The sequence below is a fragment of the Falco biarmicus genome, chromosome 6 (assembly GCF_023638135.1).
Source record: "Falco biarmicus isolate bFalBia1 chromosome 6, bFalBia1.pri, whole genome shotgun sequence".
NCBI lineage: Eukaryota > Metazoa > Chordata > Aves > Falconiformes > Falconidae > Falco > Falco biarmicus.
Window position 1 is genome coordinate 1,634,156 of NC_079293.1, and position 18,280 is coordinate 1,652,435.

General features: G+C 39.2%; 1 protein-coding gene across 5 annotated transcripts in view; it reads left to right on the forward strand.

Annotated features, from left to right (window-relative positions):
• GPR63 (G protein-coupled receptor 63) overlaps nucleotides 1-16,175 on the forward strand; it is a 31,040-nt gene extending 14,865 nt beyond the window's left edge. The window contains exons 2-6 of one of the 5 annotated variants that reach the window (XM_056342263.1): nucleotides 3,483-3,560; nucleotides 8,278-8,355; nucleotides 11,583-12,970; nucleotides 14,638-14,789; nucleotides 15,081-16,175. In XM_056342263.1, the coding sequence (XP_056198238.1) occupies nucleotides 11,724-12,970; nucleotides 14,638-14,788 (1,398 nt within the window). In that variant the 5' untranslated portion in view covers nucleotides 3,483-3,560; nucleotides 8,278-8,355; nucleotides 11,583-11,723 and the 3' untranslated portion in view covers nucleotide 14,789; nucleotides 15,081-16,175. Of the gene's footprint in view, nucleotides 1-3,482; nucleotides 3,561-8,277; nucleotides 8,356-8,436 lie in introns of all 5 variants that reach the window. The other 4 variants (XM_056342267.1, XM_056342262.1, XM_056342264.1 and 1 more) reach the window with 4 other exon arrangements.
• Nucleotides 16,176-18,280: the final 2,105 nt, after the last annotated feature.

Here is an 18,280-nt window from a genome sequence, read left to right on the forward strand (position 1 = left end):
AGCATCAGGGCTGATCACCTTGCCCTGGGAGCTAAACCAAATCCCAGGAACATATTGTGGGCAGTACACTGTGTGAAAAGAGTACATATTCAACCATTCTAATCATTTTTTCCATTAGCATCCCTACATCTTTTCATAAGAAGATGAATTTTTTTTATTTTTTTATTTTTTTCCAAAAAACAGGTATGTTTGTGGGAGAGGCAGTTTAGTAAGTTCCATTAATATAGAATGCTGTTGATGGTGGGGTTGCCACTTTTATGAGATGAATTTTGTAAGCCCTTGCATTTTGGTAGAAGACTGTGTGCTAATGGCTGTTGTCAAAACTAATGACAAATAAGAAAATTGATCTTTCCCTGTTTTTAGCAGAAAGCAGTGCAATAGTGTATGTTGGGTGTACTGGGCGCTACAAAGAAGGTAAGAGTTACGTAATACAAGGAGCCTTTAGATCTTTACCTTATGGTATGTGAAGGTGAAACATCTTCACAGAACTCGGTCTTCCATTAGACAATATACTAGAGAAGTTGCTCTAGTTGAAAAGCCAAAATAGCCTTATGACAACTCTGTTAAAGCTTTCTGACTTGAAGTAGGCTTTTTTACTTGCCTACTATTTTCTGATAGACTGACTTTTTGGTGCAGAATGGAAGCTTTCAGTATTTCAAGTCTATTTTTGCCCATGGTTTGACTCTAATATCCCAAAAAATGTTAAAAGAATTTGCTAAAAAATGGTGATGGACTAGGTAAAACTAGATGTAGAGGGCTGTTGGTAAAGTATGTAACAAAAGTTACGAGTCATTTGAAAAGCGATGGTGTGCTGAAAGCATTTAATATTTTTGAGATCTTCTCTTGCCTGTTGTGAAGATGTAATGTGATGGTTTTTTAAATTTTTTTTTTTTTTTTTACTATTACAATAAAGTAATAAAGATTAATGTAATCTGAATGCTTCTGGGAAATATTTTTAAGTTTAATGGTGTTGAAGGTCTTTGTGATTTTAGTTCCACTATTTCAGTTCTGTGGAAAAGACAGTTCCTGGTTTGAGGAATCAAAATAGACAGAATAAGATGCAAATTCCTGTAAGATCATCAGTAATTCCAAGTTTTGCACTGTTCTTGTGTATAGCACAGCACTGTTTTGAATGTAAATACTTCTTAGTATATAGAAGCCAGATCTAGATCTTTTGCCTTGACTGGTGTACCCCAACATCTCACAGCTTCAGGTCAGAAATGTGAAGCTTTTAAATTTCCTTGCCAGGGTCTGTTTCAGTCCAGTCTCTTCTGCTTCAGGTCTGGGGAGCTGGGTTCAGGAACGAGTGAGTGAACGAGGAAGGGGTGAGGACTACCCTCTCAGTAGCTCTGCCAGCTCTAAGCTGATCTCATCAAGGCTGTAATCCCGCAAGTAGAACTCCTCATCAGTACAGGAATCCTTGCATTCAGATTTCATTGCAGAATTGTGAAGGGTTACAGAGCTTTCGCCCTCAGTTTTTACAAAAAAAAGCCTGACTAATCGTTTATAATGGTTAGGGAAAAAAGGAATGTCGTATGAGAACAGTATTAACCCCTGATTGCCAACAGAAAACTGTGTAAAGCAATCTTACCCAGTGCAAGAGAAAGCTCTGCAAGGTACTCAAATTTAGTAAAAATGTCAAGGTTTACTTTGAAAAAGTGCTTTTATTGTTTCCCTTCTTAGAGGCTTGAAGAACTTTCTAGTTTATGGTGATGTTTTGGATGCTTTTCTAAACTTATTTTAAAGATACTTTTAATGAGTTGGAAATACTTTCTATAAACGCATGAGTAGAGAGAAGAAATGGTTCTCATGTCAGGGAATGTGCTTGTCTGGTGGGAAGATCTGACAGGTTGTTGCTGTATTTAATCCGTCCTAGTCCCTGGCAGTTCTCTGACTGCTTGCAAACTTACTTGCTGCTTTGACACTTCAGAAGCCTAAGAGGGAAAGTTAACAGTTTATTAATACTTATCTCACTAAAGAGGGAACAAACCAAGTAGTGAAAGTCTGTAATAATCTAATGGCTACATTTTATCTCTTTTATACATAACAAAATCTGATACTTGTATTTTTGCTTCCTACCTTGTTCAGTGGAATAAATGTAAAGATTTTTGTGCTAATGGAAAACAATTTGTATTAATACGTTATCAGAAAAATCTTTCAGACACTGACATCCATTGTGGCTAGATAATGGGTTTGTTCTGCAGAAGGCAGATTTCTCAGCAGGCATCGGTCTGGCAGACTGGGTCTTATGTTTTGGGTGTTTGAAGTCTGTGTTAAGTTGGTTCTGGAAATTTCACACTGAAATGGTTGGAGGAAACGGGAGATTATGAGTGGTCTTAAAGTACAGTGTGTTCTTACTGATTGCCTTGTAGAAGGTTGTTGTAAACTCATTGGCTGGTTTGTCCTCCAACCTCTGTGTATGGCATTTTTTTAGAAACTTGCTCCTGAAGGATCCCAGCGTCTTTTCCTCTAGTGTGGAGGTGACTATTAGATGTTCCAAAAGCTGCTTCTGGCAGAAATTAAAAGTTGTGTAGCCTTTTAAAAACTGGCATGTGAAGGTGTCTGTGTCCCGTGTCTTTGTTCTTTTGATTTTTATATATAAACAATATTCATAAATAAATCAAGTCACTGGGATCTTTTAGTGTGACATAAACACGGCTTTCAAAGCTCAATGAAATTTTTGGGCTTCCTTCTGAGGCTATATTGAAAAGCTACACTGAAAATTTATGTTCTCTGTTAACGACAGGTATGTCATGCTGAAATATACAGCTTTTTAGCTATGTTAGCTAAAATGATTTCTGTAAACTGGGCCTACTTGAGGCATAATAGCGGTGTGCTGATGATTGATTGGGTGCAAGAGCACATAAAGGAAGTGCTGAGATCCTGCAGTGAAACTTTCACAGTTTATTCTTCCTCTTAAGACCCGTTTACTTGCCCTTTGTTTTTCTGATACTGTTATGCTGGTATCTTTGCCATTTGGGGAAAATTATTCAGCCTTTTTGTGATATTCAGTAGCACCCTGTGGATTTAAATGACATTTTTTTTGAGAGACTTTGGGGGTCTGAAGACCAGGATCCTGATGATAAAATACATACTAAGCACGTATTTTAATAGATCCAGTACGACTTAGGGAAGCTAACTCTGTGTGCTTGTCTACAGATTAAATAAATGGATGTGAATGAGATCTAAAACAATATGTTACTCCAGTCCTGGCAAATGTGAATATTAAATGGTGAGATTCTTATGCTCCACAGGTGCGATAGCTGAGGATCTCTCTTGCTTGATGAAATGTTGATGCCTTAGTTGTGCCTAAAGTCTATACCTTCTGCAAGAAAGGGGCATGTGATCTGTCTTTTGTTAGGAAACATGGCATATTCTACCTCACCCAATAAAAATAAGGTTTTATTACAGGAAAAACTTCTGCGATTCTGGTCTTGTCCTCCCTTGTGTGTATGTCACCAACTTTTTTTGTTTTTTGACAGGTTATTTGGAAAGGTGCTGAACAGAACAGCACAAGATGACTTCTGATTCCTGCTTTTCATGGGAGCCTGTCTGGATTGGTATGCTATGCTTTTTTAATTATTTTTATTTGTCAAACTGAGGTAGTGATTGCATGTATAATCCAAAGGTCCACTTAAAATTTCAGAAGGCAAGCATTTAGGAAGCTTCCAGCTTGTATGTTAGTAATTAGGTGGAGACTATGAATTAAAAGAATGTGTTTTCAATTATGTTTTAAATAGTATTTTCAATGTTTACTGTTCTAGGTACTACAGTATTCAGTTAGCTCTTCAGCATGAATATGGTTAATGACCATTGAACAGTGAGAGAGTTAGAAGTAAGGGAGAATATTGTGACAGTACTAGAAATGAACCTAGAACTGCCTAAGTCCTTTCACATGATCTACAAATTGAGAACATGATTTTTCCAAGGAGCTAAGAAAATAGATTTATTCTTTACATTTTGCATATTTGTGGTTTAGAATAGTAATAATGGTTCCCATGGCTGACATTTCTCGACAGTTAATGGTGCTCTGAATTAAGGACAGAAAGAAATATACTCAAGAGGGCAATTAGTTGTACTTAATGACCCAAAGCAGAGGTGGCTGTTTCTGACAATACTTCCCTATGAAAATTGCCATGGTAGTGTTTATAGAGCGGAAAAAAGGAAAATTTCCTAAATTAAACTAATGCCTCTTGTGAATAGTTTTATGGGTCATCTACTCATGCAGTGTAGTTGATTAGTTTCAATTTAGGATATGTAAATAGGTATTAACACTGAAAACTGCTAGTTCCTTTTAGGAGGAACAGTTAGGTGAGTAAGAATGTTGTCCCTGCTGATTTATGCTCTGACTCATTCTTTGCACTGACTTTAGCAGAAAGGATTCCATTGCAATACATTCCTGCTTCTGCTTAATGGCAAAGGAAATGATGCTCAATTCATATTGAGGGGGGAGTATGTCCTGGACTGTTTTGAACAATAATGCGGTGTCAGAGAGCACATACTTGAGTATTTTCTATCAACACGTAATTTTTTTTGAAAACGAAATAAGTTCATGGGCTTCATGTTTGTTGTTGATTTTATTATTTTCCCCTAAGCATATTTTGCTTTTTAAATGCTTTTTTATGTTGCAAAAATTGGTTTTGCCAAAGTTTACCTTCAAAATAAAACCATTGATAGTAGCTATAAAGCATGCAGAAGCTTCCCATTTGTGACCACTTAAAACATCCCCAAGAAATGCGATCACTGTACCAGGCATTGCTAGCTTCAGGTTTCTGAATAAGAATAATTTCTGTGTACTGAATACCAAATGTTGGTGCTGGGCAGTACTGAAAATATGCTTACTTCTAGCAGATCAGTTTAATAGATCATTAAACATTTTGGCAGCTGTTCATAGTGTGTTCTGATCTGCATTAAACATAACTGTTATTACAGCACTGTTTTGTTCCTTGTCTATGTTGGAGTTACTGGTTTTGACTGATGCCGGCTTTGCATCTAAGATGTGATCTTTTATTTCTGGTTGAGGTATCCAGATTTTGAATGGAAACCTTTTAGCTTCAAAAGCTGTTAAAACAGACACCTTAGTTCTAGCAATAATTATATTTGATGAATGAAATTTGTGTGTTACTTAGCTTTAAGTGTGTACTTCATTGAAATAATTGTGTCTATTACGTTCCATAAAAAGAAAGTTGCATATGAGTGATAACCTTGCTTGAGAGAAAATGTGCATACCCAGTAATTCTCAGCACTGAAATGGAAAAAAGTGATTGTGTGAAGCTTTTTTGCATCTGAAAAGAATCAGTGAAAGTACATGTTTCAAAAGTGAGAATGCTGTGACAAAAAGGTATCTGCCTCTTGCTTGAGTACTTTGACCATCAATAAGCTTACCTATTTAAACTATCAAAGCATGGTTGTCATTTACGAGCTATGTGATTGCCGTTAGGCAATGACTCTGGCTTTGGAATTACAAGATCTGTCTTTCTCAAAGAGCGAGGGAGGACTGGAAGGAAATTGCTGTGAAGTTATCTTATTGGCCCCCTTCCTTCAGTTCGTATTTCTATCCTTATGTAACTTTTAGGAAGCTGGAAGGATTGGTAGAAGGATTGAGGCACATGTTTAATAATCATGTGGATGCTAATGGTAGAAGCCCTTTAAGTAGGGGAAAAGGAAAAAGAAAAAGAAGGGGAAAAATGTGTATATGACTTCTCTTGAATTTATTGGCTGAATTGCCAATCACTTTTTTAAAAGATGATAGCCAAGAAAGGGTGTAACTAAGTTGCCTGCAGGTTAGATAATTGTAACTCCAAAACACATCTGAGAGTGCAGATTTAGTATGCGGTGCATGAAGATACTTCATACCTCGGAGTGATAAAGAGTACAAGGAAGGGTGCTACCTGGAAACTATCAGGAAGCAATAACCATGGTAGCTCAGTGAGAAACTCAGTGAGTTTCTTTCTACCCGGGTCGTAGCCTGCAGTCCTCTTACTAGGTTAGGTGGTATCTTTGCAACAGCTGGTCTCCGCTCACTCTTTCGTCCTTCTTGAAAAGAAGATATGACTGATGAATTATGCAACAGCCAAATGGCTGATGCTTGCTTCCCACTTTAAGCACTTGGCTATGTCCAGGAGCTTGCATGAGGTTATTCTTCTCTTAACACTGTACAGAAAAGCATACAAGCTTCACAGAGAGGGGAGGAAACATGAAATAGCAAGTAGGTATTCACTTAGAGAGCTGGGGTGGTGAGAGAGCATACATGAGATTATTTTTCTTAGTTGCTTTTTCTGGGTTTTATTAGGAATAGTCTATAGACACCTATAAGTCCTTTGTCCTTTGCTACATACTGGATGCTAACGGCTTGAGAAATGTAAGGTAGCACAATCTCTTTGACTAAATTAAGAGTGCAGAACACTTTTGTTCCTACTCCCCTTGTCTGGTTCCTTCTGTTTAGAAGGACAATTTGTGATAAATTTGTACTTTCTAAAACTTGAATTCTTTACCTTGGAACACTTGCAGTTGGTTTTTTGTGGTTTTTTGTTGGGTTTTGTTGGTGGTGTTTGGTTTTTTTTTTCTTTAGAGCTTTTATGATACACGTTATTATCTAAGGCTCTGCTGAGCTTCATACTGTAGAAAATTTTATGTCATAAATATGTTTAAAGAACTTTAAACTTAACCTAAGTGAGCAAATTCTGTTGTATATATTTAGTTAGTCAAGTAATTGCATGTATGTGCTCAAAATGTCATCAAATCAGATGGCCATGTACCCTTTGCGGTCAGCAGAGGGAGATAGGTGCTTCATGAGGGTGGTTTACCTCTTCCTGACATGGACATCTATATAAAGATCATGTGAAATACCTCCTAAGTTGCCTTCTAAATCCACAGAAGCTTTATTGCATCCACAGCATCCTGTGGCAAGTATTTTCACAATTAATTGTGAAATAATAATTTCCAGTTCTGGCTTCTGGGTTCGAGAGACATGAAGAGACATACTGGAGAGAGTCTAGTGAAGGGCTACAAAGATGATGTAGAGACTGGAGCATCTTTTCTGTGAGGAAAGGCTGAGAGAGCTAGGACTGTTCAGCCTGGAACAGAGAAGGCTCAGGGGGATCTTACTAATGCATAGACATATCTGAAGGGAGGGGGCAAAGAGGACAGAGCCAGGCTCTTTTCAGTGGTGCCCAGTGGCATGACCACCAGAGGTGATGGGCACAAACTGAAACACAGGAGGTTCCCTCTGAACATCAGGAAACACTTTTTTTCCCCCCTGTGAGGGTGACCAAGCATTGGCACAGGTTGCCCAGAGACATTGTGGAGTTTCCATCCTTGGAGATACTCAAAAGCCATCTAGACATGGTCCTGGGCAACTGACTCTCTGTGTTCCTGCTTGAGCAGGGGGTTGGACAAGATGACCTTTAGACCAACCTCAACTATTCTGTGATCTTGTGATTCCTTTGGCTTTTCCTATTCTTACGAAAGACAGCACTTTCCCTGAGCCACTAATAATTCTGTAGACCTCAATGATAGCTTTTTTTCAGTCAATTTTAAATAAAGAACAGGTGGAGCAGAACTGGACATACTACTGAAGATAACAGATGCCATGGATGTGTATTGTAGCAGGCAGCATATATAAATATCCAGTGTATGTAGGTTTTCTTCTTAGTTTCTTTGCTAACGATTCTGAACACTTGGCTGATGTTTTCATAGAGCAGACTAAAAAAATGGATGGTAATCATTGGTTTAGCATCTGTTACTGTGCAGACAACTTTTTTTCTATACATGGACAGCTTTAACTCTAAACACCAAATTTTATCTGGCACTGTTAGCTTGTCGCTAACTGTCATGAGATCCCTCTGTACCTGTTTAGAGTTGACCTTTGTTTTTCTTAAATTGTTCTGAAAAACAGTTCATGTTCATCATCAGCAAATGTAGTGGTTTCACATTTCCCTCTTCTCCCCTATAGGTTGAAGATCGTGAACGACAGTATAGATTTTCATTGTAGGATCATTCCTAGTGACCTTTTTTCATGGCAAAACAAACTGCTCCTTTTGTTTCCTATTTTAAACTGATCATTGTTTGTGGGAGGGCTTTACATTTATCTAGTGGCAGATTAGGTTTTTTTAGAGCCTTGGTGAAGAGACCTTGTCAAAACCAATCAGAAATGCAAGTTACCTTTGCTGGCTTATTGCTTACAGAGCTCTAAAATATACTGCCCTGGGGATCTAATTTTCTGTACTTCATGATTTTAAATGCAGAATTATTTGTTGAATTAATGCTCTTTTTCAGTCCCTGCAGAACTCTACAGCTTCCTTCCCTCTTCAGTGTGCTTGGCTTGCAGAGTCATAAACCTTGGTGGAACTTTGGGTGAGATTTTCATGTTTGTTGTCTAAGTCCTTGTTTCTTTATCCTGGAAAGGTGTGTTAACCTTTCTGCTGTTGTTTACAGATCTTATTCTAACAGATATGTTAAGAAGACTAGTAACGGAAAGGTTTATAAAGACCAAAGAAAGAAGAGTTTTAGCTGCTCTATATGCTTTAGCCTGTAATTAACATTGAGGTTTCCTCTAGAAGAGTTACTGTAAAATAAAAATGAAAGGAAGAGAATGGAGAGAAAGTCTAGAAAAAGTTGACAGAAGTCAGCGTTTTTGCAAAATGTCAATGTACATAGCTTAGTATACTCTTGCTGAGTTTAACAATCTTTGAAATATAATAGGATAAAATAGAAAATTGTGACATTTCCTCCCATTTAAGCAGGAAGACCTCTAGAAAGTGGGTTTTGTATGACTGTTTTGGGTTTGCATGGCAGTTTCGGTGTGTGTGCATGTGCTACAGGGGTGTCTTCTAGGAGAAGCTGCTAGAAGCTTCTGCTGTGGCCAATAGACCCAGTTCTGTCCAGCTCCAAGATGGACCCACCACTGGCCAATGCTGAGCCCATCAGCGATGGTGGTGGCACCATGGGGATAACATATATAAGAAGGGGGAAAAGTTACCGCACAACAGCAATTGCAGCTGGAGAGAGGTGTGAGACCATGTGAGAGCAACAAGCCGCACACACCCGGGTCAGTGCAGAAGAAGGGAGGAGGTGCTGCAGGCTCCAGAGCAGAGATGCCCCTGCAGCCCATGGTGAAGCCCATGGTGAGGCAGGCTGTGTCCCTGCAGCCCATGGAGGTTAACGGTGGAACCCACCTACAGCCCGTGGAGGACCCCAGACCAGAGCAGAGGGATGCCCAAAGGAGACTGTGACCCTGTGGGAAGCCCGTGCTGGAGCAGGCTCCTGGCAGGACTTGTGGCCCCCTGGGGAGAGCAGCCTGGGCTGGAGCAGTTTTGATGGCAGGACTTGTGACACCTGTGGAAGGGACCCATACTGAAGCAGTTTGTGAAGAGCTGCAGTCTGTGGGAAGGACTTGTGTTGGATGAGTTGATGGAGGACTGTCTCCTCTGGGAGGGGCTCCACATTGGAGCAGGGGAAGAGTGTGAGGAATGCTGTCCTTGAGGAGGAAGGCGCAGCAGCAGCAGCAGTGTGTAATGAACAGGCTGCAACCCCCATTCCCCACCCCCCTGTGCTGCTGGGTGGGGAGCAGGTAGAGATTCTGGAGTAAAGTTATACCTGGGAAAAGGGGGTGGGGTGGGGGGAAGGTGGTTTTAAGATTGTATTTCTCATCATCCTACTCTGATTTGATTGGTAATAAATTGAATTAATTTCCTCCCGAGTTGAGTCTGTTTTGCCCATGAAAGTAATTGCTGAGTGATCTCTCCCTGTCCTTATCTTGACTCAAGAGGCTTTTGTTGTATTTTGTCTCCCCTGTCCACCTTAGGAGGGGAGTTATTGAGTGGCTTTGGTGGGCACCTGGCATCCAGCCAGGGTCAACCCACCACAGACTCGATGTAATTAGGATATTTATTTATAATAATATCCCTTCATGATACCACTGAAAAGTAAAGGAGATGGAGCAGTTAATCCTTTTTCTCAGAAAAAATGCTGAAGGTGGTCTGGCACTGGGAAATCATCTACTGAGATTGAGCTTGCAGATGGGAAGGGAATAGCTGTGCTACGAAATGAGAGGAGCGGGTCATAATGCTGATGGTCCTCGATGAATCCCTGGCAGCAGCCTGAGCAGGCTTGCATTCTGATCGCTAGAAGTCCAAACAGGGGACGTAGGTTAGATTTTGTTGTCTTGCAGTTCATTTCTTCATTGAAGTATTAGCCAGGGAAGAGTAAACTTTTGATCCTTCACGAAGCACATGGTCCTTGTGTAAATTCATAAAAGCATTCCTTCCTTCCTTTACTTTTGTCCAATGTTGATATTAAACAGAACCTGCATAAATACTGCGGGCAGGATTTGTGTTACCAAACATAAGCTTCTCATTAGTAGCACAAGCTTGTCACCATGTGCTGAGATGGAGCGGATGGGTTGCCCTCTGAAGATGCCTATATCCCGCTTGTGACTAAAAACATGGAAACAGCCTGAAGTGACTGTTACAGTGATCCAGAATGAATAAGGTGGATCTCACTTTATGTTTCTGGCTGTGGTGATCTGTTTTTTTAAAAGGGCATAGAATTCTGGTTTTCAGCTTGATCAGATGCCCCAGTAGTCTGGGAGTGTTTAACTTAATAGTCCAAGATAGAGGGGAGTAGCTAGGCACTTAAGAGGGGAGACAACTCTCAACTCCTTTGTGTTTTATAAATAAGAACAGCACGTGTGCTATTATTACATGTGGTATGTTATTACAAGAAGACAGTAAGTGTAAACTATAAAAACATTGTATCAGCATAACAATGAGGACGGGAGTTTCACAGAGCTTCTAAGCATTAGATTTACAAGGGAAAAGAGGGTGCACACGGTTAAATTATGTGGGATACCAAGATGAATTAACAAAGACATATCTAGACCAGTGAAAGCAGGAAAGCTTGCTGCAAGGGAAGTGTTGTAGTGACTAAAGAAGAATTAGTTGCCTGCACCTTGATATGAGTCAGTCACTAAATGAAACAAATTGAGAAATACTTTAGTCCTGTGGACGAGTTGTTTACTAATTAATAACAGGTTAGGATGTTTCACATGTTTTCCCTGAGGCATCTGCTGTTGCTGACTGATATGGAACCAAGGATTCTGTATTGTGTAGCATAGCTTAGATAATATCGCCTATCTGCCTGTTTGGTAAGCACTGAAAAGTCTACCTATTTAAGCTATTTGAAAATGTTATAAAAGTTTTCAGCTGTAGGCAATTTCAAAACAAAATCATGAAGTTAGTTTAAAGATTAGGACGTTTGAATGAAGATACTGATTTGATTTTTTTAACTCTTTATGCATAAAGTTTGTTTTCAAACACAAATGTGTTCCGGTCCTGGTTATAGTAGAAAAAGCTTGGTGAGTGAGAGTGTTGTACAGTATCAGCAAGACTACAGGAACAATACCTATGAGAAAAAGACCACCTATGAGACTCCTGTGACTGGTGCTTAAGTAAATTGTGTCAGCCTGAAGTGTAATTATGTGTTCAGGATCCTTTTGTCATTAAGGAAAGAGAAGTGATCATTTGCTTCCCATTGGTTTCAAAGAGTCTTACTTTGTTTCTTTAAATTTCTTTCTTTTTCAGATGGAAATACTGACATGATTTTAAGAACTTTGATTTCAGACGCTGAATTTTGATTTGTTAAATGACCAGGAATAAGATACCGCCAGAACAAAATGAAATGCCTTGAAGACCTTTGGTTCTGCTTTCATTTTTCTTGAAGCAATGGTTTTCTCAGCAATGTTGACGCTGGCCCACTCTGGGACCTCAAATGCTACTTTTATTGTTTATGAAAATGCCTATACAAATTTTACCACTCCCCAGTTCTTGCTTCATAGTGGCACAACACAGCCATTGAGATATAGTTCAGGTGTGGTGCTCACCACTGAGAGAAGTACTTTCCTGGTAAACGCTACAGCTATCCTGCCATCTCAAGAAGTTTTCAGGAGCTTGAGTTTGCCACTCCAGATCATTCTTTCTGCTGCTATGATATTTATCCTTTTGGTTTCATTCCTTGGAAACTTTGTTGTCTGCCTCATGGTCTACCAGAAGGCAGCGATGCGATCTGCAATTAACATCCTCTTAGCAAGCCTGGCTTTTGCCGACATGCTGCTGGCAGTGCTGAACATGCCTTTTGCTTTGATAACAATCATTACCACTCAGTGGATTTTTGGGGATATATTTTGCAGAGTCTCTGCCATGTTCTTCTGGCTTTTTGTCATAGAAGGGGTAGCCATTCTTCTTATTATTAGTATTGATCGATTTCTTATCATAGTTCAGAGGCAAGATAAACTGAACCCTTACCGTGCAAAGATTCTCATTGCGATTTCCTGGGTGGTATCCTTTGTCGTTGCTTTTCCGTTATCAGTAGGGAATCCTAATCTGCAGATACCCTCGAGAGCACCTCAGTGTGTTTTTGGCTACTCTACAAGCCCAGGTTACCGAGCCTACGTAATAGTTATCTTGCTAATTTCTTTTTTTATTCCATTCCTGATAATGCTGTATTCTTTTATGGGCATACTCAACACCGTCCGCCACAATGCAGTTCGTATCCACAGCCACCCTGATAGCATATGCCTCAGCCAGGCCAGCAAACTTGGTCTCATGAGCTTACAGAGACCTTTTCAGATGAATATTGATATGAGCTTTAAAACTCGTGCCTTCACAACCATCTTGATTTTGTTCCTTGTCTTCATAGTCTGTTGGGCGCCCTTCACCACTTACAGCCTTATTGCCACATTCAACAGCCACTTCTACTACAAGCACAACTTTTTTGAGATAAGCACTTGGCTCCTTTGGCTCTGCTACCTCAAGTCTGCACTGAACCCGCTGATTTACTACTGGAGGATTAAGAAGTTTCATGATGCGTGCTTGGACTTGATGCCCAAATACTTCAAGTTTTTGCCACAGCTACCTGGCCATACAAGGCGGCGCATTCGACCCAGTGCCATCTATGTGTGTGGGGAGCATCGGTCAGTAGTATGAAGCTGCGGTTGTTTGACAATGATTGTTATTTTCTGGGTTTATTTGTTTTTAGGCTTTAGGTTGAATTTTCTTTTGTTTAGTGTGGCCTCTTCAGTGTGGCCATATTTTATAACTTGATTAAATTTTCCAGTTCTCTGTGCAATTTTGGGAGGAAAGACAGAGGGAGGGAAAGTGATTTGTTATAGTTAGGTTTACTACCAGAACACAATGTAAACAAAATAACAAATGTTACCTCTAGGATTCCATGGAAATCCATTCTTTTAAATGGAAACTGCATTTGTAACACTTTGTCAGGTTCATGCTTACTAGGCCTGCAATTGCATTGAATTGTAGGGACTTTTTATGCTGCTAAGATACAGTATATTTAGTTGGTGTAATTTTTCTGAAAAATGTTGCTGCTGTCTGCCAATATATTAGAGCCAAAAAGTCTCATTAGATTACTTCTATTTAATTTTAACAGAAGTTTTCATGGTAACACCAGAAAACTTTTTCCTTTTTTTTAATATTGCCATTAATATTTTTGTGCACTTTACAAAATTTACTATAGGCATTGTTCATTGGAATATTTTGTTCTGTATTGAAGGGGTATTATTATTATTATTATTAATATTTATTTGTTATATTGGTAAATTTCAATGAAAGACCCATGTAAGCTCTAGGAGGGCAATTTATGTTGGTATAACTACACGTACAGTCATAGATTTGCTTTTTTCTAACAATTGATCAGAAGTAATATTAACTGCTCAGTTATCAGGGGAGTTGGAAGGAGAAAATGGAGGAATGAAAGGGAAAGAAAGCAATGAAAATACCATGTCCTGAGTTTTAGGCTAACACAAGATTTAGAAAAATAGAGCTCACGTGAAAATTGTCACAGGGGGAAAGGGTGGCTGTAGCTCTTACTTTAGGCTGTTACAAGCTATCCAAACGTGATGGTGTGACTGAAGGCCTATCTGAAATTGTGACTTCAGACCTACAATTTACATTGTGTTGGTGTAATGGTGTTTCTGCTTGAGGCTTGTATAAGGCTAGATGTGCTCTACACTGCTGAAATCATGCTGTCAAGCATTCATTGGGATAGAATTAGAAATAGTAGGGTAAACCAGCAAACAAAAATAGCGCATGAATCATAGTTGGGTCTAGGACTTAGTCTATGTAGGATTTTTTTTTTTTTTCCTCCTGCAATTACTCAACTTGCTTGTTTTCCAGTTTAAGTATTAGACCAAAACCATAAACTGATAATCATAGAATCATAGAATGATTTGGGTTGGTAGGGACTTTAAAGATCATCTAGTTCCAACCCCCCTGCCACGGGCAGGGACACCTCCCACTAGACCAGGCTGCTCAAAGCCCCATCCAGCCTGGCCTTGAACATTCCTGGGATGGGGCATCTACAGCTTCTCTGGGCAAACCTGTTCCTGTGCCTCATACCCTCATAGTGAAGAATTTATTTGTTACATCTAATCTAAATCTATCCTTTTTCAGTTTAAAGCCGTTACCCCTTATAACAGTTGGCCAGCAGAATTTGCTAGATAAGTAAGGCAAATTCCCCTTTTCCTTCTGATACTACTTTACAGTGATTTTTTTTTTTTGTTGCCCCTTTTCCCCTGTGGTGCCTGCTGCCTTAAGGGTTTACTTTGCTGTTCTCATCTATTAGGCATCTGCTTGTCTCTCTGAAATGCCAGACCACCTTTCTGATTAATGTTTATCTCAGCACCTGCCTGGAAAGCAGAAAGGCAAAGGTTTTCCTTGATGACTCAGATACTTTTATTTTATTTTTCAATCAGCTAAATGCATATTTAATGTGAGGTAAGTAAAATTAAGACTTAGGTTTGGGCTTTGAAGTGACATCTCCAGTTGCTCTTGGGCTGGGAGAGAATGCCCACAGAATTCGGGCATCCTTGCCGTGGGCTTTTTGAGGCTGTCTGTAACCAGGTACAGGAGGATTAATCTACAACAAACGTTATCAGCCAGGGCTAGGGTTTGGGCTTCTCTTGCTTCCATCTCCCCTTCAGTACCCAAAAGCACGGGGACCTCTTCATTGTTCTTGTACCTAAAAATAAAATAATATCAATTTTGTCTATTTCTATGTATCCACAGGGTATTTCCTTCATACACATAGATAGGTGTATGAAGGAAATGGACTGTTCTGTATGGATATTGAGGGACTGCTTGCTTCCTGAGGCCAACTAAACATTTACACACCAGATTTTATTGAGGTCTTCAGTGAAGAACTTATTTAATAGTTACCTCTGTTGTTCTCATCAATAACTATCTGTAAAAATGTTGGCAATATTTAAATTTTAGGAGTATAAAAGGGACAGATTTTAATTTAGTAACTTCATTTTTTTTAAAAAAGCTGCTAGCTGAGATTGTGGGTTACATGTAAAGGCACCCAGGCAGTGACAATGTTACTGATGTCTGCTTTCCATTCCTTGTCAACTTCACTGATGTTTGTATGGATTTTTCTGAACAAAATGACAGACAGTAAAGGAGTTCCACTGTAAAAAAGTGTTTCAGCGTGTCTTTGCAGTACAGCTTTTATTTCTCAATTACATTTACATTGATAGCAGGACTACTGGTTAGTACATGTTTTCTGTTTCAGAGCTGTCATGCCGGTTTATCTCTGAAAGCAGCAAAATTGTGCTTAGAGCTAGTGTAATAGAGTGAGAGCATACACTGTCTCAGATGGCAGGAACAGGTATTTTTGCTGTCTTCCGGAGCTATAATGTAAGAGGTTTGAATGAACATCATAAAACATGGTAATTCGAGAAGGAAATAAGATGAGTAATACAGGAAAGTTAGTGAAATTACTTTCCTGAAGCGGGAGGGGAAAGCATTTTGTGGGGATTTCATAATCTCCAGTAAGTAAGTACTGGCTGCGAAGTAGAAAACTCAAACATCAAAATAAGTTAATTTGTCTTGATAATTTAGTTTGTTTACACTGACTGTAACAAGGTTTCTGCTCAGAGCTGCATCTACTGATACTTGGAGAAAAGAAACTCAAATTGTGTGGCCCAGACTCAGAGGTGACTTAGACGGTGTTACAATATTCACAGTTATGAGGCTTTAGCAGTGATCAGAGCGTACAGTGTACAAAGGAGCATTCAAAAAAAAAAAACCAAACCAACAAAAAACCAGAAACAAGGTGACATAAAGGTATCCCCACAGTAATTGTGTATTTACCAGAACCATTTGGGCTGTTGTGTCTAATATACTGTCTTTAGAGCAGTGCCTTGATAATGACAGCTGAAGTCCTAGGACCAAGTTGGAAGGCTGCTAAACTGCTCAGTCTTACTGTCTGTGATCTTGCCAAGATCAGCATAACCTTGCTAACATTTATAATGTTAAAACACATATGTGTTGGCAGGATTGGGGCTACTGAGGCATCTTACTGGGGTTGACTTTGAGCAAGACCAAGGATTTTACAAACTGAAATAGATCCTTCTTGATTCTACGGGGCAATTATAATTTTCTTCTTCTCCAGAAATGATACTTGTTACTAAAGTGTATCCCCTCGTGTTACATTTTCAGAAATCTTTGGTATGGAGGATTGAAATGAATGTATTTTGAATTATGTTGCAGTTTAATTCATTGTGTCAAAGCATGCTGCTTACACAAGTCTCATTTGTACAAATCTATTGCTAAAATGGTTCTTTTGTACTCAAAGTTGTGTATTTTTGACACTTGTTTCTCATGTAAGAATATTTATGTATATAGAGAAGAAAATTGTTTTACCTCTTACTGCTTTCTGTTATGATTTTTATTTTCCACTTATATGCTTAATGCTTTCATATTTTCTTTTATTTGGGCATATGCATAAACAACTGTAAGATTTCAGCAGTCTTTCTGCAACCGTTTGAGATTTGTAATTCTCAAGTCATTCAACAATGCCCTCCTTTAAAGAGAGTTTGATTTATTTTTGTGTGAAAAATAAAAATTCAGAGCACAAATTTGTTGTAGTTGGAATGGTGAAATTCTTAAGCCCAGTTTTCCAGGAGCCACTACTTTGCCATTATGAACTGGTTTGATCATTTTTTGAGGAGTAATCATTTTCTGATGTGGATAAACTTTGAATTACTGTTTGAAAACAAGGTGTTAAGTAGAATGGCATTGTCTCTTTTTTGTATATATTACACCTGTGAAAATACCTGAAAAACAAAAACAACAAAAAAAGAAAAAATAAACATGAACATTCTCAAAAAAAATGTAGCAAAAGTCTATAGAATTGCTCTATCTTTGTGCATTCGCAGGTTTCTTGGATTTAATGTCCAGCTTCATAGTTTCAAACACTTTGTTTATCTGTATATTAAATAACAAAGATTGTTTGCCTGATTTACATGGGTTTGTTTAATCCAAAATGTTTCTCATTTAAAGAATTTTTCAGAATGGTCTTTTCTGAGACATTGGGGTAGAGATGTGTCAGTATATCTAAATCAAAATGAAATAATATCCAGCAAAAGAGAGAGAAAGCCTAAAGAGAAAATAACTTTTCTAAAAATACTGCCTGAACTGGGTGTACTACCTTTTACCTAGGACTGAGTAATTAAGATCTTTTTTTGTATTGCACATCTTATTGTGCAATAAATAAAACAGGCAGTGCTACTGCATGGCATGATTCATTTCAACACAAGAAAGTGACCTCTATGATTCAAGTGCTGCATGTTTGTATGTGATGGATTATTCCCCATATTAGTAGAATGAAAAATGTTCAGCATCTTGGCTGTTTTGGGGAAGTTTTTCAGCTTGTTAATGATCTAGCAGAAATTCTGCTGGAGTAATTTCTTGAAATGAAAAAGAACCAAGACATGTCCTTAAAGAGCGCCTGAGAGGGAATGGGTATTTCCAGTTGGGAATGGCCTTGCTCCACTGCCCACCTGCCTCATCTTGAGACTCCTTTCCCATACCTCTGCAACAACCACTTTTTTTCTCCCTTCTCTTCTGGTCCCCCCCACCTTCACGAGGTAGCACCTTCTGTGCTGCTGTGTTGCAGCAGGCAGCGGTGGTGGAGGGGACACTGGTGCTGATGGCAGGAGGAGGTGGGGGTGCCTGGAGAAGCTGTGCGGCCCGCAAGCCTCTTGTACCTAGTGCCACTGCCTCCCACCTCGAGTGCAGTTGGGACTGCCTGAAGGGCCGAGGGGGAGTTTCGCTGGCTTTGGTTAGAAGATAGGGGTGTGAGGGAAGAGCTGTTACAGGACCGTGTAGACTTGCCACTAGTGCAGGATTCTGGTTTTATCCCCAGTGGCATTACAGGTTTTATTCCACCTCCCTCTTTCAGCAACCGAAGTTACAACAGCCCA